A 23,562-nucleotide genomic window follows, 5' to 3' on the forward strand; every position below is an offset into this window, starting at 1 on the left:
GCCCTCTTCCTAAAGACACAGGCCCAGCATCACAGCCCCGCACGTCCACACAGTTCCTCCCCAACGTCGCCATGTGTCAGCATCAACAAGTGGTCCAAAGAGTGTCAGAGTACTGTCATCAACCTCATAATCACCAGACTGATTTTACCCACAGGACACTGAAATAGGCAAACCAAAGGGAGTTCTTTCTCCAACTCAACCAAGACCAGGGTTTTAGCTAAATACTCCATAAGCTGTGGTAACACATCCTGCTCTTGTGCTGGGCTCCCAAATAAAAAAATGATTTGGTGAGTCATTCCTGGATGGGGATTGCCAATGCTGAAACAGCTGGTGTTGTGCCCCAGAGGTAGACTCAAAGGCAAACACGGTGTTTATCCTGCAGAGCCCAGGACTCTGGGCTATGGAGGCATCAGAGTGGTCATTTAAACCCGCACACTTATGCGGACATTTGTCACAGAGACCCCAAAACAATAATAATCAGCAATGGTACAAGAGCCCACTTCACAAAGCTGGCAGCTGACCGACAGCACGGCAGAGAAACCAGGCGCTAGCTGAGCACAGAGGCCCTGAATCCTCCCTCCCTATGAGGGGCCTCCACTTCAGCTGAGCAACACAGTTAACCAATGAGCAAACTGGCCCCAGCTCCGCGCGTTGGTAAGTCATCAAGGACCCAGGCCCACAAGACCCTTAAGGGGAAAAGTGCTTTATACGGCACTCCAAAGAAAGCCCGGCAAGAACTGGGCAAAGTCCATCCAGAGGAGAACTCCTCAAACGTCCCTCCTCCGAAGGCTCCCCTTCCACATAACCATGACCTGGCAGGCCTCCTCACACCTGCCTTTCTCCGGAGGTGGAGCCCATCCCTGCAAGACCCGAAAAGCCAGGCACTCCTCTCCAAGGTGAACACAACTGGGGGTGGAGTGAGGGAAAAAAAGCAGCAGTTGTGTAAACATCCACATTTCCCTCCCCCAACCAGTCACCTCCCCAAAATGTCTTGGAACTTGCCCTCCTCTTGTAAGAGAGCAGCACCTTCCCAAGATGGCTGGAATACTAAGTTTCGAGGACCATGGCCCACAAAATCACTACCCTGTGGACTTAATGTGTGTTTCTACACATTTCTGTGGCCACTTGAGGCGCCGTTATTTCACTGCTCTTCTCAGGCACCTGGCTGTCACGGCAGAAAGGCAATGGCAGGTGGAGAGGCATGTCTACCTGGCCACAGGCTGAGGGATGGTCCCAGGGCTCACGGGCACCTGGACCCCTTTCTCCCACTCCTGTCTCCAGGGATCTGCCAACACATAGTACTCATCTGGGTTCAGCTGATAGGAGTCATGCAACTTCATAGCGGTGATCAGGTCTGTCCTAAACACCTGGAAAGGGAGAGAAAGGGACACTGACATTTCATATTTGCATTCTGACTCCCGAGTGCTGGCAGCTGCAGGGTAACCATGGAGCTGCCGTGGAACAAGGTCACTGTATCAGCAGAGCCCAGGGCTGACCTATTGCAGGAACCCCTTGGCCTGCCACGCCCTTGGTCTCTCAGGCTGGGGAGGCAATGGCTCTCACTACCCTCTCGCTTCCTCAAGCCTACAGCAGCTGACCACAGAAACCTCACTGTCCTCCCCCGAAAAACTCTAGGAACTCCCAATTCAAAAGAGGGCTGCTTTAATTTATTTAATAAAAAAATAAATTTTATTTAGATTAAATAAAACTCCACAAACCATGCAACAACTTCAAGCCAAAACCCAGAACTACCAGGGCCGCCTCTGCCATACTCTGACCGCCACCACCCAGGGCACCAGGGCCAATGGCATGGTATCCGGGGAGTCAGGTCCTGGTTGGCAGGTGCCACGCAGACGTACAGGTGGGGAAAACCCGGGAAGGAAGCAATGACAGACCAATAGGTCAAGTCAGAAAAGGGGCTTGTAAAGAACATGTTTACCCACCTTCACCTGGCATAACTTCTATAAGGGAGGCAGTACTTGTGGGGAAAGGAGGAGGGAAGGAGAGAAAAAGAAAGAAGCAAGCAAGCAAGCTACTCTACCCTCTCTTCACCCCACCAAAAACAGACCCACGAAACTCTCAAGTATCCCTGTACAGAGGGAGCTCCTCACCCATCATCAGAGGCAGAGAGGAGACAAGAGCAAAGGTGGCCCTCGCATGGTCAGCCCTCCGACAGGGCAAAGGGCCAGAGCGCAGGGCTGCCTGCTGGCTGGGGCCTCATCCTCATGCCGCCAAGCTCCCAGGGCTGCGTAAGGCAGCTCGGACCCTGGCATTAGCGCTGGCCCGTAGTTGTATTTGGCATGGAGAATGCCTGCATCTGTAAGCTACACTCTCTGTTTACACAAGTCACAGTGCTGAACTCTCTCTTCTTGGGACAGGGAGTTCTTTCTTATGCTGCAAAGCACAGTTCACATTATATGGCCTGCTAATAGGTCCATATTTGTTTTTCCTGGTGGCTTTTCAGACTGGTGACTTTAATAAACTTCACCATAACAAAGTCTGAGGGCAGTGTCTGAATAAAAAGGCCACTTCTCTGGCCTGCCATTTTTTCGACACAGACTTTTCCCCAGTATGCCACTTCTTGTTTCTCAAGTCCCAGTAACAAGCAATAACCTGGGGGTGCACCCTCCACAAAAGCACAAGCAAGATCGGGTTCCCATGCAGCACTGAGCCCCCTGAAACAGGGGCCCAGCCCAAGTGCACAGGACCTTATCACCCATGCCCACTTACCCCCAAAAGAGAAAAGTCCTTTAAAACAAAAATCACAGGTCTACATTTTCAGGAAGCAAATCAGTTAAAAAACACATTCCAACTAAGCCTTGTAAGTAAAAAATAAGGGAGTATGCCAAAGAAGAAGGAATATCAAACTGAAGCAACAAGATGAGAAAAGGCAGCCCACCCTCCCTTTACTGAAAGACTCAGATGAGGACAGCCAAGAACTGAAACAGATGCCCTAAACGGACTCCCCGGTCTCTGGCAGAATTCGACGTTAGTGCTAACCTACATACAAAGTAGTATGAACTAAGAGCTCAACTCAAGAGAATTTTAGAAAAAACATCAGAAACAAAACACGACTCAGGGACCAGGCCGGTGCCATCCATGCTACTCAACCTCCCTGCAGCGCCTGGTGCCCATCAGGCCCAGTACTAGCTCCCCTATCTGAGCCGCCCCCCACCCCGCCCTCTTGTCCTGAAGTAACAGGAGTACAGTGTGAATGGGAGCACACTGGTTGTGGAGGCAGCACAGAGAATGAAAGAAAAAAAGGCAGAGCCTCTCAGATCCCAGAGAAAAGGAGGGGAGCACTGCAGGTTCAAAATGACAAAGGCCTGGGAAAATGAGGGCAATAAAACGGCCGCCACCTTCCCATGAAGGTTTGATCTAATGTTTCAGTGTCTCCTGGGACGGTTTTCTACTATTTTAAAGGATATATACTACACTTCCTCGTGGAGAATGTTATTCCACAACTAAAAACTCCTACACTGCTCAACACAGCAACCCCCAGCACTCCCATTACAGGCATAGAAAAAGAAGTACCTGGTGGAACCCAGGCCTCTGCTCTACAGCTACAGGATGAGGTGGTCTTTGAAGCCATCCCGTTCAAGAGGCAGCACAAAACAAGGGGCTGAACCAAAGGCTCTCTTCCCCGCAACCTGCCCACCTGAAAACTGTAATAAAACTAAAATGCCCTTTCTGCAATCATCTAAATCCTCAAAGCCTGGCAAAGGTTGTCAAAGAAAACCTATCTCAGGACTGGTAGAGGCCCCTAATCAACAAAGGCCAGCAGAGAAATGCACCTAAAAGCAATTTTAAATAAAGAGACAATAGATAATAGGTAGGCAGGTAGGTAGGTAACAAAATGTGGGGGAGCAGGGAGACAGAAGATGAGAAACAAATCGAAAAAGAAGGGGAAAAAAGCCTTAAACGTAATTGCCAAAACAAAACTCCCAGAATTACAATGGGTTGTTGCCAAATAAGCCACAAATTCATGGCCAAAACTAACTTGAGGCTGGCAGTGACTGGCAGCAGCCGAACCCGCTGATCTCCTGGCCAGAGGAAAAGTTGTTGGGAGCCAGCGAAGATGAAACAGAAAAGGAAAAAAAGAATATAATTAATAATAATAGCTAACATTTACTACTGAGCACTCTTTTAAGTGCTTAGTATGTATTAACGTCTGTGTATTAACCCACTTAATCCTCACAAGAATCCTATGAGGCAAACACCTGTTTCATCCCCATCTTATAAATTTGGAAACTGAGGCACAAAGAAGTTAGGTAACTTGCCCATGATTGCAGAGACATCAATATCAATCAACCAGGTGTGTGCCAATCATATGTACTCATGCACACGGTAGGACATGCACAGTCACAGCATCATTCAGGAAATACCTCTGAAGGTTTTCGATCTTCATGTCTGGAGCACGAACCTCTCCTGTGCTGGGATCGGGAATTCTGTGACCAAGTAGTCGAGAGGCCTAAAGACAAACATCCAAAGAGGAACAATTTAAAGTACACAAATCACTGTGTGTTCACAGGGTTTTGTTTTTTTTTTTTCAAGCACTCACCAGCAGGAGCAGGGGGGTGGGGAGCAGACTCCCTGCTGAGCAGGGAGCCCCAGGCTTGATCTCAGGATCACAACCTGAGCTGAAGGCAGACACTTAACCAACTGAAGCAGCCACCCAGGCGCCCCCACAGGGGCTTTTTTAACCAAATTCAGCAAGGCTCATCTCAGCACCTCCCCAAGACATAAGCCACAATGCTCCTCCACTCCCAGTACTTACTTAAACCACTCATTTTCCAGAGCAGGCCTAACAAGATCACTCTGGTGGCTCGCTGTGTAGCCCAGTACAGCACACAGGAGGGGGAGGCCTTTTGAAGAGCATCATGCATATGAAGCCTGTACTTCTTAAGAGGTTCAAAGTCTCTCACATTGGTAAATACAATTTGAAAAACATTTGACTGAGTTCTCAGTAAACTTTCTAAATGCTAGATCATTATGTTAAATCATAATGCCACCCCTAAAACAAACAAACAAAAAAAGTTTTGACCCCACAAAACATAAGAACTTAGCATACCCTGGAACGGGGAAGCTCAGACTACACTAGACTCAGTGCTATGGCCAAATAACTTTTAAAATTGCCTACGCCCCTTTCCCCCAAAAAATGCCAACTGGCTCTTTTCTGTGCCTTTCTTCCACAACTAACTAATGCTCTATTATCCAGCCTCTCCCCCACCAGGCCACAGAATCTGGAAGCCCTACCAAGGTACCCATGTCTCCTAACTGCCACCATGTCTAAGCTCCTCTCAGGCCTAAGACCTCTTTGCAGCACCAACTCCATCCTGTTTGAGATGCTCCCTCCAGCTCGGGTGGCAATTCTCTTTCCTGGTGTCTCCTCAGTGGTCCTTCAGTCTTCTATGAATCCAGCACACATTAGTGTTTCTCCTTCTTGCTCCCAAGTGTTCTCCCCAGGGAGCACCCATCCCTGCCCTCGGTCTTCCCAGTGTGCCCCGGAGACTGTCAGACTTGCATTCCCACACTCACCTCCCAGCCAAGCTCCAGGTCCATGTTCACCTTCAGATAAGGTCAGGGTTCCTTAGGTCAATCAACTCAGCATGATAAAAACTGGACTCAACAGTTACCCAAACCTGTTATTCCTCTTCTACTTCTACTTTGATGAATACCACTACCATTTCTACTAGAATTCAGAAATCTAAAAGTCATCCTAAACTCTCCTCACTCAGGATACATCCAATCATTGGCCAAGTTACATTCAATGCAACTACCAATACCACAGATCCCAGCCTCTTTTCTCCCCACCTCCACATCTGCCTTGTGTCACTTGTTTTATTGGTCAACTGCAGTGGCCTCCTGTTTGTGGGTACCATACCACCACCAGAGAACTGAAAAAGCCCTCACAACTGCTCCCAGTGGGTGTCGAACTTCCTAATCACCTCTACCTCTACCCTGAACGCATACTGTACTATTTCCCAGAAATTAACAAACCTCCGCAAAAGAAAAGCCCAAACCTGAGGGAACTGCCATTCTACCAGTAAAATCATTTGCCACTTAAACAGGAAGCTTTTACCTCTGTGGATTCCAGAGACAAGGGACACAGAATCAAAGCACCCTTAAAACCTTGGAGACATTAAGAAATAGATTCTGCACATAAGCCTATCGTCAGATTTGCAATGACCAAGACTAAAGGAGATTTCCAAGCTCCTCTCTGACAGGGAGGATGTGGGTAGTACCCCTGATCACCAGTTCTGAAGGCTGTTACTGGGTCAACTGACTGCTGTTAGGTTAGCAGAATTAGATTTCCTACAGGTGGCCCTACTGTACTATTCAGTAAATATTTTAGAAAATTCTTCCTTAAAGAATAAGTATGTCTCTTTAGACTCCAACGAGTAAGAATGTTTCACTCCCACATTGAAAGAAATATTCTAGGTACACAGGGATGGGAACCCAACTTGCAGAAGTCCTCAATCTGGTCCCCAGTGGAAAAAGGAAAGACAGAAACCAAGGCAGGAACCTGGAGAGGAAGATTGGCCTCTTTTCTCCTCTGGTCCTACAGGCCCTCGTCCGGCCCACCCACAGGCTGAGAGAGAAGAGACAACTCTAGAAGGATGCCCAAATGTTCATGGGGGGGGAAGAAGAAACAGGGCAAAAAGGTATGGCCCCTTTCCTTTGAATTACTATGAAAAGGGTTATAAACATAAGAAAACCAGAAATTTTAGAAGAATCATTCCATTGCTATACTTTAAAAACAGAGGGAAAAAATAAATAAATAAATAAATAAAATAAAAACAGAGGGGAGGTGAGTATTTTTTTAAGATTTTATTTATTTATTTGAGAAGGAAAGAGAGTGAGGGAGAACAGCAGAGGGAGAAGCAGACTCCCCGCTGAGCAGGGAGCCTGATACAGGGCTGGATCCCAGGACCCTGGGATCATGACCAGAGCTGAAGGCAGACGCTTAACTGACTAAGCCACCCAGGTGCCCCAGGTGAGTCTTTATAGTCAAATAGTTTCAGAGTTAAAGCAGAAACAACAAATTTGCTCATTTTTTATCAAGTTTTATTTAAGTGATCTCTAAACCCAACGTGGGCTCAAACTCATGACCCCGAGATCAAGAGTTGCATGTTCCCTCTTTTTTTAAAGATTTTATTCATTTATTTGAGATCGAGAGAGAGCGCACAAACGGGGGGCGGGGGGGCGCTGCTATGACTTGGGGTTCAATCCCAGGATCCTGAGCCACCCAGGAGCCCGAGAGTCACATGCTCTTCTGATTGAGCCAGCCAGGTGCCCCCAAATTTGCCCACTCTTGGTTTTTCTTGACACTCTTGCCTCTTCTTAGGGATCTGTCAGAGTCCCTCCCAGGTACTTTCCAAGGTTCCCAGGAAGTGCACAGCTTTGCTGGGCAAGAACACAACCCAAGTAATGGCAATCACTTAGAAACTTTTCCTAAGGCTGCTTTTATATTCTTGAAAATGGGGTCTGTGCCACATCTGCTTTGAAAACCAGGTATCCAAAGATGTTACAAAGGTGGTATCTGATGGTTTATCCAAGGGAAATGCTGGCCCACCCAGAAATAGTCTGTTCCTCTTCCTTCTAGTTTAACTAATGCAAAAGGAAGAAGAGAAAAAGGCATCTCTAAACTCACTTTGCAGAATGGGAGAGACTGGGGAAAAGGCAAGATTTAAATTATCACTGACCAAAGGGATGTTCATTAAAGCCAAAAGCCAGTAATCACCCAAATAGCCACAAACAAACTGAATGAGTAAACATACGGTGGTATCCATACAATTTACTACCCAAATTATGGTATATCCATACAATCGAGTACTACCCAGCAATAAAAAAAAAAATGAGTTGATACACACAACATAATGTTGGAATCATTACGTGGAATGGAAGAAGCCAGACAAAGAGTACATACTGCATTATTCCATTTACACAAAACTCCGGAAGATATAAACCAATCAATCTATAGTGACAAAGTAGATCAGAAGTTGACTAGGAAAAAGAGAGAGAAATTATCCTGAGTGTTATGATTTCATGGGTATAAACATTTCAAAATGTATCAAAATGCATACTTTAAATGCATGCAGAAAATAAGTGATTTTCTATCACGCATGAACAGTAAAGGAAAAGATAATGCTCCACTTTACTTCACACAGGTAATTTGCATAAAACCTCGATTTTGCTGCTGGACGAGGTGAGAATCTGGACAGAGAACTAGAGGACCCTTCCATGTCCAACAGCAGGTATTTGTTGCTGATGATCTCTTTTCTGGTTTACTTGCTTTTAAGCACTGTCAAGAGCCATCAGGCACAAGACACAGGTGACTACAACATACAGTATACCTAAGTTGGTATTGTGCACACAGCAGATTCTCAAAAAAAAATTAAGTGGAAAAAAAATATAGTGTTGTTGAGAACAGTCACGCTCAACAAGAATCACCACCACTGTAACTCAAGAACTGAAGGTGGCAGGCACCAAGAACATACCCGTTTTACTTATCAGAAGATAGGTTTAGTTTTGTTTTTAAAGATTGATTATTTTAGAGAGGGAAAGACAACACAAGCGAGGGCAGGATGGGGGGAGTGGAGAGAGTTTCAAGCAGACTCCCCACACTGAGCGAGGAGCCTGACACGGGGATCGGTATCAACCCTGAGATCATGACCTGAGCCAAGATCAAGAGTCAGATGCTCAGCTCAACCAAGTGAACCACCCAGGCGCCTCTAGAAGATAGGTTTAAAAAAAAAAAAAAAAAAGATATTTGAGTTCTAGGAAAACGAGGTCATGGAAAATAAAGCAAGAATGCATTTAAAGACAACTCGCTGGGGCCACTGCCTCTTGACAGGAATGCACCAACATCTACAGAAACATTCACAGAAAGCCTACAGGCCAGAGACTCAAGCTTTGACAGTATTATACCAGTTCTCTCTACAGCCATGCTCTCTCTCCATGGAACCTCCCAAGTGGTCAAGAAGCTCCCAGAATATCATTCAAGCAAAATAATTTGCATCCCCTTTTAATTAAAAAAAAAAAAAAGTTATGTTACAGAATTTTTTTTTTTAAGAGAGAGAGAACACAAGCAGGAGGAGTGGGAGAGGGAGAAGCAGGCTTCCCGCCGAGCAGGGAGCCCGATGCGGGGCTCAATCCCAGGACCCTGGGACCATGACCTGAGCCAAAGGCAGCCACCCAGGCGCCCCTACAAACTTTGTTTGAAGTATGTTGGGTGAAGACAAACAATGTAACCAGAACTGAGAGTATTTCAAATACCACAAGGACCAGGAGATAGTGATTTACGCTATAGCCACCTGTGAGTTCTTAAAAACCATGTGCTAAGATCACACTTGGTTGCTGTTGCATTTTGTTTTTGTTTTCAGAATGTTAACATTTAATGGCACACTAAACTAAGACTATAGCAAGTAAAATTCTTTTTTATTTTCTTGTTGCTTTCAGGAGGAGCTGGGAACTCTAAAAATTTGGCAACGATGTCTAAAATTACTTAGACATACACAAGAGAGGATTACCTAAAGTTAAGTCCATCTAGCGACAAGTTTAAGTGGCTTTAAAAATTCTGGACATGTACACCATTTAAGACAATTCTCTACTTAAACACTGGAAAGAATGAACAGAGAAAATATCTTGTTTTAATATCCCCAAACTCCCACTGAAACAGAACTCTGTGGGGGTAACAATAAAAGTTATAATAAAAGGCTCATAGATCACAGCATCATGAGCATGGATCCTGTACATGCAGAGCACTCAACCCTGTTTTCGGGTCCTACTAGGCAAGTATCTCGAACACTCTCCTTTGAAATTAAAAATAGCCATGCTTCTTGCCCTAGATCTAAAATAAGGAAAAACCTCAAGAGTAAATCTAATACCCACTGCACACACTCCACTGGTAACTTGTGTGTGATAAGCCAGGTTGCAGAGCGCATGTGAGGTTCAGAACTTGGAATGAGTGGTGGTCTGGGTGTTCACACCATCACAAAATGAAAACTATGAGAGAACCTCACCACTGACCAAATACCAAATCTCCTATGTCTCCAACACTGCTTTGCTTCTAGATACTAAATAACAGGCTGGTGTCTTCAGGAATGTTAAGCCAACTTAACAAAGTAAGGCACTTAGGACCAATGAGTATCGAGTCCAGTAGGTCAACTGATGTCACAAAAGTGCAGACCCAAGACACACCCCTATGCATTACTTCAAAGCTAGGGGCAACCCTGTGCAAATAAAGCACTGCTGTGGAAATTCCCACCAGAAAGTAAGCAAATTTAATGTAGTTATTAACTATTTGCTTTAATTGCATGATAGAAGACTCTCATATAATTGCTGTTTCTAGCAGGGGCTGACCCTACACCTCCCACAGCTCCTCCATCCCAGCATAGGTTAGCTCCACTGTCCAACTCACTTCCATATTCCACAATACAAAAGCTTCATGCATATATTCAAAAAACTGGCTCAGGAATGTTTCACCATAAATATACTTGGGCCTTTAGCCAACTGACACACACGTGCTTCAGTTACCCAGTGCTCCTGCCAACGTACAAGTCCAATGGCTACAGAAGACTAGTCCATGGACTAGTTTTGTGCTAATTGCTCCTCTAGCCCAAGAGGATGCTTGCTCTGCCTCTCAAAGCCAAGCCACAAGTCGGGTTTGAAAAGGGGCAAAGCCATCTGTGTGTGTCTTGAAGAGACTTGGGTTCAGTACACATTCTGCAATATTTGAACCAAAAATCCCTACATTTCAAGAATGCCTACACAATCCCTTAGTGTCACAAGATGCAACTGATGGGGGGAAAGAACAAATAAAAAGTATAGTCAAATATGAATGGAAGTGGAAGCAGAGTTAACTTTTATGCAAGAGAGAAACCACCAAAGACTTGCATGAAGGTAACCAAGCGCAGCCAATTGAATTAAGAAAATGAAGGCAAAGTTATTCAAAAATGTAAGGAAACTCATTAAATGCAATGAGACATAAAGAGGTACAAGGCAGAAAGTATGTTTCATCCACTAAAATTCTGGTCCCTCTTCATTGTTTATCTGTAAGCTGGAGAGTGCCCAGAAAAACAGAAGTCCTCCTATAACTTTATGTTTACCCCTCATCAACCTGAATTACTAAATGCAAAATCAGTAGGTTTGAATTTTGCTCAGCACTCTTTTTTGCGCATTCATCATCACGGGTGATGGAGCAGAGCTCAGCTGGTAACTGGAGAAGGCGAGAAATGTTTCGGGGACAGTACAGGTGTGGAAAGTAGGCGACCAAGGAGGATCCCCAAGGTACCTGGTTCCAGAACCCCAGCAACATTCCAGGCCTTCCCACAGGGAAGTCAAAACGGCCCTGACAGGAAATTCAACAGGAAAAGCAAGCCCTGCTTCACAAACTTTAAAGTATCAGCACACTTCTCTCGTTATTTGTAAAAATTTAATTTCCCTCTGGGTCTTTGAGAGGCACATTTAAAAACAACCAAAAAACCCCAAAAACATCATTTACATTTGGCTCCCTTATCCTAGCCAAAGATCCCGTATTTTGGAAAAAAAAAAAAAAAATGTGCCAAAAGGGCAGTATTCATTAAGTAATATGTTATTCTTGTCTGTCTTTTACAGGGGAAAAAAAAAAAGATGGTGGTCAGAGCTGTTAATTGGCCTGAGATAACAATCCATAATTCCTGCCAAAAGAAAGGACACTCAATGCTTTAATTAGCCTCTGCAGCTTTATTGAAGATAAAAATGCAATCTCCTTCAGGTTTTGGAAATACCAACAATAGCTGGTGGATCCCATTCCCACATTTGCCAGAACTCCTAAGGACAGAGCATCCTGGGCTGGGAAGCAGGAAATGAAGGGCTTGTTTCCCTGGGCCACACCCTGGCACAGTATGTAACTTCAGAGACTGGCGAGGGCCACCCAGTCCCAGGAGCCCAGCAATTACAGACACAGCCGGCAAACACCCCAACGCTACTTCATCCAACCATAGGGCCAGCCCTCCACAGGGCACCTGGAGAAAGGCTTCCATAGCTCCAACTACAGCTGGATGAGGGCTCGCACTGGCACAGAAAATGCCCATCCAACCCCAAACTGTAAATACCACACCGGTATTCCCCTGGATCAGGCCAGCAAACAAAGGGAAGGACTCCAGCCCAGAGGCCAGCAGGGCCCTGCCATGGCTGCGGCCGGTGTCGTGGCCCCACGCTGACGTCTGTGGCGGCCTCTCCTCCACTTGGACAAGTTCTGCATCAGACTGGCAACTGCTGCCAAAATTCGGTCAGGGCTGGAGGCTGGGGAGGCTGGGCAGTGGCCACTGCACAGACCCAGCCCTTCTTGCAATCAGGGCTTTCCAAGTGCCCAGACCCTCCTGAGGGTGGGCCCAGTTCCATGGACCCAAATGCAAGGGCAGAAAGCACTCCATTCAGACCACCATGGGCTGACACAAGACGGGCTCCAACACAAATAAGCTGGCTGGTGCCAGAGGCCTATGCTGTGAAGCAACTGCCCTCAGAGAGGGTTGGAAAGGGTATTCCATGGCATGGATATGTACAGATTGTTACAAGCTTTGGCATTCCAAGGTTCTTCATGAGAGCTGTTTGTTTACTACTATCAACGCCTACCATAACTACCAACTCATTAAGCCCAGACAGACAGTACAGTCCTAAAGCATCAACATATGCTTTATACTGAACCAACTATATGACCAAAGGATGGCCCGCCTACCTTCTAGTAGAGCTATCATGATTTCCACATCTAGCCTAGAGTAGGACAGAACCCAGCTTTGCGGTCTACCTAGTTTAACCCTCCAGCACTCTATAAATATTAATGCTCCTTAATGCTCTGCCTCCACCTTCTTCAAGGAGGCCAGCACAGATAAGAATGTATTAAGAGGAAGAAGGAAATGGCTGTCACCCCATTAGTGAACTAATTTTGGTGAACTCTGGGCACTCTCTTCCTCCTTCCTTTCTAACAAGAGTTCTGGGTACAAATTCCTATTTAGATGAAACACCTGGTCTTCTAGAGCTGTTACATGCTTAACTGTGTCCCCCAGAAATTCATATATATATATATATTTTTTTTTTTTTTTTGACAGGGAAAAACAGTGAGAGAGGGAACACAAGTGGGGGGGTGGGAGAGGGAGAAGCAGGCTTCCCGCTGAGCAGGGAGCCCGATGTGGGGCTCGATCCCAGGACCCTGGGATCATGACCTGAGCCGAAGGCAGATGCTTAACGACTGAGCCACCCAGGCACGCCATTCATACGTTGAAGGCTATCCCCAGTACCTCAAAATGTGACTACATTTGGATAAAAGCCTTTAAAGGGGTGATTAAGTTAAAATGAGTTCATTAGGGTTGACCCTGATCCTATCTCACTGATGTCCCTAAGAGGACAGTTAGACACAGAGATGCCAAGGGTGCACATGCTCAGGAGACCACGTGAGGACACACTAAGAAGGCAAGCCAAGGAGAGAGGCCTCAGAAGACACCAGACTTGCTGACACCTTGATCTGACACTTCCAGAACTGTGAGAAAATCACCTGTTGTTTAAGCCACCCAGTCTGTGGTATTTGTTATGGCGGCCCAAAAAGACCAATACAGGGGCCTCTGGGGCTATTAGGAGCCTCTGGGCAGCTGAGGAGGAGTAAAATGGGCCATGGTCCAGAATTGCACTGTTTAACATGGTCATCACTAGCCACGTGCAACTTCTTTTAATTTAATTTTAAGTAATTAAAACTAAACAAAATCTTAAAACCCAGAGTTCCTCAATCACAGCAGATTAGAACATTTCTATCCTATTGGGCAGCTCTAGACCAGAAAGGGGAGGGCTCTGAAAACGTTCCAGAACCTTCTAAGATTTTAAGTAACCTCTATACCCAATATGGAGCTCAAACTCACAACCCCAAGACTGAAAGTCACATGCTCTACCGACTGAACCAGCCAGGTGCCTCCCCGAGAACCTTTTCTAACCCAATTCTCTCAGGGAAGAAATGAAGCAGCAACAAGAGCAAATAGAGTGAGCATAAATCTGTTGCTCAATGCCAAAAAATATATTAAAATAGGACTCTAAGTTTTGTATTAAGCATTATTAGTATGTGAAAGTAATTCATGAAACCTTCTGATTAATTCTGAACCTAAAAACCAAGACTTTTTAAAAATTGCTGTAGGACAAAATTGTGTATTTGAGTAAACAGCAAGCATTTATTGAGTACTTTAAAATTGCTGTAGGACAAAATTGTGTATTTGAGCAAACAGCAAGCATTTATTGAGTACTTATGACTCCTGAGGACACTCTGATAGGCCCACAGGGTGGCAGAAAAGAAATATCTCAGAATGTTTTTGCCTCAAGGAGTAAAAAGCCTAAGTAAATATCAGAGAAAAAAAAACAGATAGTGAGGGCTGCATACAGACAAGCAGTAAGAAGTTCAGAAGGCTCCCCCCAAGGGCTCTCCTCAGTGATTTTAACTGCCTGTGCCTGGGCACAGACCCTCGACACCTTTCCCTGAAATACAAGGGAAGTCCTGCTCTCCATCTCTCTCCTTCCCTCACCCAGTTAACTCTTGCCCTGTGCCAAACATAGCAGGTCCCACTGTCTGCCCCCAAAGCCCCAAGCCCTTAGCTCAAGACTGATCCTTAGCGATCTTGTCACAGCTTACCATCACATGTACCCCAAACACCCAACACCCCTCCTAGAGCCACCAAATCTACATCCCACTGCCCCACACCTGTCCCCAAAGCTCCCCTACAGAATGCCATGTTTGAGTTCTTCTGCTTCTCAGGGTCCCTCCCCCTAGGCTTCTCATGGCTGTCAGTGTGGCCCACCTTTAGCAGCAAAGCCTTGGGTCTAATTTACAGCTTTTAGTATGCTGACGGCTTCAAGACCAGAAAACTGAAAACAATCCTGTTTGCCTAAAAACTATTTCACCCTTCAGGACCAGCCCAAATGTCAATCCTGTGTTTCCCTGGCCCTCCTGTCCTCTGAATTTGTGCCTACATATATGCATCTCCACCAGGCATCAAAAAGACATCTCTATTACTCCCCTACTGACTTTCTGTCAGAGCTGGATTTTACATATGTCTAAGACAGAGTTCCTTGAAAGGAGGTCTAATACCTTTCCCATCGTGCAGCAGAGCAAGCAGGTTTCCCAAGTTTAATCTGTAACCTAAAACATAAGCTAACAGGCCGGAGCTCAGGCACTGTGTGCGCTAGGTACAAAATTTCCTTGTTATCTGAGAGGAGCTCTTCAAGTAGTATGTTAGCTTCTCAATACACAGAAGCTGTATGACATTTATTTTGACTGCCTGGAAGCCAACTAACTTCTAGTTCTCAGCTGCACTGTGAAAATACGAGGATGCCAGAGAGCAGAGATGCAGACAGTAGTAGTATTAAATACAGTCACATTAAAAATCAAGTGAAGAGCACGGACTCTCGACTCACTAAAAACCTATACTTAATATTCTCACATCATACTAGGCAGTTTTCAATCCCCCCTGTATCAGGTTGGACTAGTTGATAATTAACTGGCTTCAATTAAGTTCCCTCTTCATAAATAGCAACTCTAAGTGCCATAAATGATGTTTAGAAAAAACAGACACACCAGTAACTCTTGGAACTGGATTATTCATCCTTGGATAACAAACAGGAAGCCTGAGGAATGCCCGCCTGCAGTCAACCTTTCCAGAAAGACTTGGTTACACAGACCTGCAGTATCACACTCAGATGTGATTCTCCGGGCCTTGGCTTTCTCTGACCTGCCTGATATGCCAAGGGCCTCAGCTATTTAAAGCATTACATTAAAAAAAAACGTGTTTTTACACTGACCCAAACCCGGGCAGGCTCCAAGAACAACAAAGCAGGACTTACTGCCATTGTCGTCAGAATCCTCACTGCTGCTGGGAAGGCGACCTCGTTTCATGATCTCCCGGGGAAACAGCAGGCAGCCTGCAAAGCAGTGAGACAGCACTTAACCCAAGATGATAATACACAATCATCAAGTTGTGCTTCAGATGGCAGCCCAGGATTTACAGCACACAAAAGCAAACAATCGGCTTTAAGTAGCATTTGAACTGTAAACAGTAAAAAGACCAAAGATACATAATTAGGAGCAATCATTAACAGAACAGGTCCAAAAAGGGGAGGGGAAGTGGAGAAGTCGCGTATCAGTAGGTCTCCCAAAGGTGCCAGGTTTCTCTCTAGTTCCAAGGACATTATCACTACAACTACTCCAGGAGTCTTTTTAGCTGACTGGCGACAAGCATTGCAGGAAAAACCGGCGGCAGTGAGCACAGTGCCTCTCACTACAGACAGATTCATATTTTACGCATGTATATGGGGGATGGGGATGAGGCTGTGCCTGAATGTGTGAATATTTACACTGCACTGGGCATGATTATGCTTCTCAGGCAAATTTCGCTAAAATAATCCTAAAAAGCCAAATAACCTGGATGGAGTTCTAGGAACAAAATAAATGGGGTATTAGGAAAGCAAATATCTCCTCCAGCCATCTCCAACCCCTCAGCATTCACAGCTCCAACAGGAAGGGACCAGACATAGTATCTGATCCAGCCCCCTCCCCTTTACTCCTGAGGAAACTGAAGCCAAAAAAAGTTTAAGCAGCACCTTGCCCAAGGTCACCCTGGGGGGGGGGGGCCTTCAAATTCCAAATCCAATTTCACTGAACCTCACCCAATGCCTTACAGCCTGGTCCAACCGACCCTAGCCAGACACCTGGCCCACCTTGCTGACTCCTTCCAGGTGACAACAGGCCTCCAGCATCACCAGGTAAGAGAAAGACTCTACTTAGGAAGGAGGACAGTGGACAGGGATTAAAAGCCAGTCAATGAACTAACTTATAAAGATGGATTCCCCGGTCATATTCACATAGGGAGCTCTCTAAAGAAATCCAAAAAGCTTTTCCAAACTGAAATTACTGATTCCCTTGCCATTTTTAGGAACTTGATCTTACTGATCTTACGATTCCTGATGAGAGAGGAGGGCTTTTCAAGTCAGAAATACCCACCCAGCCCCTCAAGAAAAGTACATCCCAAGCTCCTCCTCATTGGGAATCAGAGCACTAGAATGTGGTGTGTTTCTCACAGCCTGGAGCACAGGAATGGTGTGGATCAAAATGTGGAGAACCACTGTGTTAGAACAAGATAGAAACTAGAAACCCAAGCTCCACTCTAAATGGACCTATTAAAGAGCAGACCAAAAAAAGCAGAAAACCCATCATAAAGTGCAGTCTGTTTCCAACTACAAAAGAGACCTATATGATTGACTCTAATGTTCAGGCCCCTAATCTACAATTACAACACTTTATATTTTCTTCCTGAGACACCAGTTAAGATTTGTGGGTTTCTGTTCACCAACTGATTCTTCAAAAACCATTAATGAACGAATTTAGCAAGTGGCAGCCCAGATGGGTCATGGGCTATCTTGTGTGCTGTTTCATACTGTGGGGCAGGGTCAGTCCTAGAACCCACCCACCCCTTTTCTGCAGAGCCCCATTCACCCATAACTAACTAACACCCAGCAATCTATAACTTGGCCTGGGACAGACCCATTCCAGTCAGAAGCTTCCACACCCACACCTGTGGCCAACTCCCCACTTGGAAGGACTGTCTTCCCTGCCCCGTCACCACATGCCCAAAACGCCAACTACTGACAGCTAAACACTCCTCCAACCCCCCAGGGAGGGCAGTCCCGTTTCCCTTCCAACAGGAGGCTCAAGGAGAAGAGGGAAAAGCAAAAGATCACTCGTTCCTAACAGCTTCAGCTCCCCAAAGCCTCCTTACACCAAACAGCTGGAAGGAAGGGAGGGAGGGAGGGAGGGAGGGAGGGAGGGAGGGAGGAAGGAAGGAAGGAAGGAAGGAAGGAAGGAAGGAAGGAAGGAAGGAAGGAAGGAAGGAAGGGCGGGCAAACTACCTAAAGAGGAATTCCTTAAAAGTAAGGGTGTGATGTGACAAAAGAGGGATGCAGCTCCCACCTCAGGAATGGGTGTGAGAACTGAGGGGGAGAAAGAGGCTGAGAAAGCCCAGGAAACACTCCCCAAGCTAGAAACAAGAAAACCAGTGCTGATCACATCTCCATTGATTCAGACAACTTAAATTTATCTAAATAAAGAGCTTGAAGAACTTCACATCTTTTTCAATCAAAAAGTCTTCCTCCTAGCCTTCAAACACAACTCCCAGAGAAAACACCCAATTCAACAGTCACTAAATGAAAAATGCAAGCATTGGCCAAAATAGAATGATGCTCCTAAACACACATAAACACTCTCTCAAGCAAAATTATGCAAGTAAAAGAAGAATAAAAATAGCATATCCTCCCAACGAATCCCATTTTCACCCACCCTGAAAGATGTTGAGAAATGAAGGTTGAGAATGCTGTATTGCACTTCTTCAGGGAACCTGGCTCAATAATGGGGGTTAGTGCACCGCAGAATTTCCTCCTCTGTTGCTCTAATGTACTTAAACTTGACATCAGGCTGATTTATCTCACCTGGGGTTACATGCTGTATCAAAAAATCAAAGTACATTTTAGTATCTTTAAGATGCACAATACAGTGGTTGTACGCTTCAAACATCTGTCCAATAAAATCCAGTGTGAGAAAACAGAGGGCCCTCCTCATCATTACCTTTGCTGACTCTTTTAGGGCATGGCTGACTATTATCTAGACGAAAGTAGAATAAGTAATAATTAAAACTCACAACCCTCCAGAGAAAGCACAAGAAGATACAATAGCATATAATGCATCCCACAGACATGTGAAAACCTATTAGTAAACTATTAGTAAAAAAAAAAACTAGGAGGCGCTGGAGAAAAAGAACTTGCTCCTGACCTCATGGAACTCCTGGTCTGGTTGAGAAGATAGACAAGTCAACAGAAATTCAGTAATGGTGGGGCACCTGGGTGGCTCAGTTGGTTAAGCGACTGCCTTCGGCTCAGGTCATGATCCTGGAGTCCCAGGATTGAGCCCCGCCCGCATCGGGCTCCCTGCTGGGCAGGGAGTCTGCTTCTCCCTCTGACCCTCCCCCCTCTCATGTGCTCTCTCTCTCTCATTCTCTTTCAAATAAATAAATAATCTTTAAAAAAAAAAAGAAAGAAAGAAATTCAGTAATGGTTAGTGCTTGACAGCGGTAGACACAAGGCTCTGTAGGAACAGAGGTTGATGGAGTCAGGGAAAAATTCCCTGAGCAGAATCCTAAAGAATAAGGGGAGGTAGCCAGAAGTGGAAGCACAACATTTCGGGCAAAGCATTGTAGTATCTGACAACATACACGTGACCTACCATAGTACTTTGCACAGCATCTTCACATCCAGAATCTTACTATTTGCTCAATTTTTTACATATATATATATATATATATATCCCTTTTTACTTTTTATCCAATTGCCAAGCCTTACTGATTCAAAATGTAGGACTCTTTCAAGTTCCCCTTTGTCTCACAGATTTGTCTTCAAACACCTAGATCTGGATAGCTTTAAGCACCTCCCTTCCATTCTCCATGCCTACAATCTCTTACCCCTTCTAATTATTACAATAAATTAATCCTTTCTAATAGGGACCACATCAAGTCATTCCCTATACAAATCTCTCCCTCTGTTGCACACTTACAAATGGGTCCAGCCAGAAACTCAGATGTTTTCTGCCACCTGGCCCCTCGCAACTCTACCCAAGCACTCTCCTAACATCTCCCCCTCGGCTAGGCTTGCCTCTGCTGCGCCAGGTCTCTTTCTGTTCTCAGCCTCTGCTAACGTGGCTTCTTTGCCCTTTTCTCCCTACCCCTCAGCCCCACCTCTTCTTGGGACCTCGGCACAAAGCCACTAAGCACGGTCTACCGTTCCAATTAAAAGCACTTACATTCTGTACCACTCATTCCATCTTTCTTTTAGAACTTTTTCACCCTGCTTTCTAACGTGTTATTTTCTTTAATCAATTCTTGCTTTGTATCATCACATAAATGTTCCATGTATGTGTGTCTCTAGAAATTTATAGAGTTCTTCAGAACAGAGATTCTCTTTAATACGAAAATAAGACATCATGGAGAGGATCCTGAGGAAAATAACCTCATAGGACAGCTACAATAAGACACACCCACAACTCTGGGTTCAGTCCTCACCCATTCTGCCTGGTTTCATCAAAAGTGACTCAAAGTGATGCGATTTACAGGAGCCTGGAGTGTCCATTTGCTATGAGAAGCAGAACAGCTAGGCAGATAAAAATACCAATTATTAGGCATTTGGGACTATGTCCAAAGAGAGGAAGACTACCTAGGAAGCCTGATTATAGTAAGAACACTGCCTGGAAAGGCCAAGTTAAGAGGAGGTCCTTGGCCAAAGACTCTAGCTGGATGCGTCAGGTGCCAATCCTCAGGCACCTCTGCTGCACGGAGGGATGTGCCAAGGCGAGCAGGCCCATGTGGTGGCTGCTCAGGGCACCACCTCCTCAGGAAGCACAGGCACTATTTATATGACCATCCTTGTGGACATTACATGCAACTCACTTTCCTTCAATCTTCTCTTTGCACAGGTTAAAACTAGTGGATTAACTAGTATATTAATTGATTTAATTTTTATTGAGTTGGATACCCGAGACATGGTGAATAAGATACGGAATGGCCCAAGGAAGATACAGTAAGCAAATAACTAGACAGGTAGCTTCACGGTGGTAACTGCTATAAAAGTTACGGGATTGCCATTCACGGATTCCAGTGGGACATGGGATACATAAAGGAGATAGCAAGGTACCTCCACACCTTGGAATGTAACTCTCCTCAGACTGAAATTGGGGGAAAAAAACATCAGCATGCCAAAGTTAAGAGCAGCCATTAGCTGAAGGAATCCATCCCCAAGGTGGCTCAGGAATTTACCAAAGAGTGAACTGTGTAGTTCAGTGGCCTGGGTGTGGTCCCAGGGAGGCACGACTGGTATGTGATTCTGAGAAAGAAAGAATGAGAAATGACCTCCGGGATAAGGAGTGAAGGGGTTTTACAAAAGAGTAAGATGATTAAGAATTTGAGAATGTTTATTTAACGCTATTCCTGGGAAAGAGGGACCGATTTGAGGAAGACAAACTGTCCAGTTACTAGAATCACTCTCTGTGGCATAACAAGACCATTTATCAGGCCATAAACTCTACAGTTATAAGGATTACACCCTAGTGATTTCAATTATCTTATGGTTCATATGTAGAAAGTCAGGTTTCTTCCTCAAAGTATCTATTTTATCCATTATGTTTCATTCTTATTTCACTCTAAAGAAGTTCTAGAAGGTACTTAAACACCTCTAACTACTTCTCTGTTATCACCTAATGCAATGCTATGTATTAAACTATTGGATGAATGAGTTCTCATACACAGTGTATCTTTTTTTTTAAAGATTTTATTTGACAGAGAGAGAGAGAGAGAGAGAGAGCAAGAGCAGGAACACAAGCAGGGGGAGTGGGAGAGGGAGAAGCAGGCTTCCCGCTGAGCAGGGAGTCCGATGCGGGGCTAGATCCCAGGACCCTGGGATTATGACCTGAGCCCAAGGCAGACGCTTAACGACTGAGCCACCCAGGTGCCCCACACAAAGTGTATCTTATGCTCACTGGGCTTTATAGAATTTAAGATGCTTTCACTTTAATATCTAACTGACCTTTAACTGGAGTTACTTCTGTTATATTATTTTTAAAGATTTATTTACTTATTTCAGAGAGAGAAAAAGCACAAGCAGGAGAAGCAGAGGGAGAGGGAAAGAGAATCTCAAGCAGGCTTGCCACTGAGCACAGAGCCCGCTGTGGGGCTTGATCTCAAGACCAGATCACAACCTGAGCTGAAACCAAGAGTCAGACTTTCAGCCAACTACACCACCCAGGAACTCCCTGTCATATTATCTTTAAATTTACTGGTGTCCATTTTCTGTCAAAGTTAATACCTAAATGTACTATATTTAAAAATGTATTTAAAAAATGTGTAACATAAAAATGTATATAAAGGAGAATATTTTCAGACACCAACTCATCTTTACATAAAAAATATTTTATAATGAGCAACTTCCTTTCTGTTTGATAAGTTCATACAATTTGGATATTATTTTTAAACATTATGTAACAGATACTTTGATTCCTAAGTTATTAAATACCCCCATAAAAAAACTTACATTTTCTTAATAAGTTCCTTCTTATCTTCTGTGGCATACACAATACCCAATGTAACAAAGTATCCAAATATAATAATGATCTATACTTCATAGTAATTTTCTATTCCCCAAATGAATGTGAAAATCCAGCTGGTTTCTTACCTGTTTTTAAAGACAACATTAATTGCTCAGAAGTTTTCAAATTGGCAACATTATCTAATTCATATGCTGAGAGTCAAAAAATACTAGTGTGACTATAACTCAATTCCTCACTTTAAGCAAAGGGTTCTATCTGGTAAAAAAAAAAAAAAGTCATATATTTGATATAACTGTCAAACTGCTTAGATCTTAAGTGTTAAAGTTTTAACCTTGTCCAAATACTTCAGACCCTGCAAAATGGGAACTTTTAAAAATGTCCTTTATGTCATACATCAAAATCTGTTTAAAAATGCTGCCCAAACTATTATAGAGCCTTTGCAAAAATGCCACACTTGAAAATATTCAGTGGAAAAGAGTTTATATTAGCAATAAATAACCACCTCTCCCAAAACAGATTATAACTGACCAGATAATCAGGACTATAATATTTACTCGTATGAACATTACTAATAAAGCCTGAGTGCTATAACACATTAGTTCACTGTAAATTCTTCATGAATTATTTCTAACTCAGCCTTTAAAAGTCAATAAAAACATTTTTCAAGATTTTAAAGAATTTACAAATTTGAGTGGTTCTAAATGAATCACAAGCAGCTCCCATTTGCCAATTTATAAATAATCCAATCCCTGCTTATGAGCTCTAAAAACAATCAAACCCTTCACAGGTCTCTGCAATCACTGACTCAATTAGAGTTAGCAACTGAAGAGCAGCTATGACAAAACATTCCAATCATTTGTATTTAGAATTTATTTGTTTTAACTTCCCTTGACGTGGGAATAAAGGAATTCACACCCAAACAATAAGGCAGTCACCATGGCCTCTAATCTTGAGTTTCTATCCCTACTTCCATCTACTCAGATGTCTCTTCTGTTAGATCTATACGCTCAGGGGGCGCCTGGGTGGCTCAGTGGGTTAACTGTCTGTCTTCAGCTCAGGTCATGATCCCAGGGTCCCAGGATTGAGCCGCATGTTGGGTTCCCCGATCACTGGGGAGCCTGCTTCTCCCTCTCCTCCCCACTCATGCTCTCTGTCACTCTTCCTCTCTGTCACAAATAAATATTTCAAAAAAATCTATATGCTCAGATATGGAAAGTGCCAAAGACATATTAAGAAACAAAAGCAAGGGGAGCCTGGGTTGCTCAGTCTTAAGCGTCTGCCTTCGGCTCAGGGATCGAGCCCCGCATCAGGCTCCCTGCTCCGCGGGAAGCCTGCTTCTCCCTCTCCCACTCCCCCTGCTTGTGTTCCCTCTCTCGCTGTCTCTCTCTGTCAAATAAATAAATAAAATC

The 23,562-nt window shown here is 44.5% G+C and overlaps 1 protein-coding gene across 6 annotated transcripts in view; it reads right to left on the reverse strand.

Moving 5' to 3' along the window:
• JADE1 (jade family PHD finger 1) overlaps window positions 1-23,562 on the reverse strand; it is a 58,719-nt gene that overhangs the window by 25,152 nt on the left and 10,005 nt on the right. For 4 of the 6 annotated variants that reach the window (XM_028102323.2, XM_028102320.2, XM_028102321.2 and 1 more), the window contains exons 2-4: window positions 15,859-15,936; window positions 4,386-4,471; window positions 1,210-1,367 (exon numbers count right to left, since the gene is read on the reverse strand). In XM_028102323.2, coding sequence (XP_027958124.1) covers window positions 1,210-1,367; window positions 4,386-4,471; window positions 15,859-15,910 — 296 coding nt within the window. In that variant the 5' untranslated portion in view covers window positions 15,911-15,936. Of the gene's footprint in view, window positions 1-1,209; window positions 1,368-4,385; window positions 4,472-15,858; window positions 15,937-16,151; window positions 16,430-18,346; window positions 18,505-23,562 lie in introns of those variants that run through there. The other 2 variants (XM_028102322.2, XM_088021036.1) reach the window with 2 other exon arrangements.

The sequence above is a fragment of the Eumetopias jubatus genome, unplaced genomic scaffold, assembly GCF_037043125.1.
Source record: "Eumetopias jubatus isolate StellerSeaLion01/CBP00866 unplaced genomic scaffold, mEumJub1_p1.0 scaffold_2, whole genome shotgun sequence".
Lineage (NCBI taxonomy): Eukaryota > Metazoa > Chordata > Mammalia > Carnivora > Otariidae > Eumetopias > Eumetopias jubatus.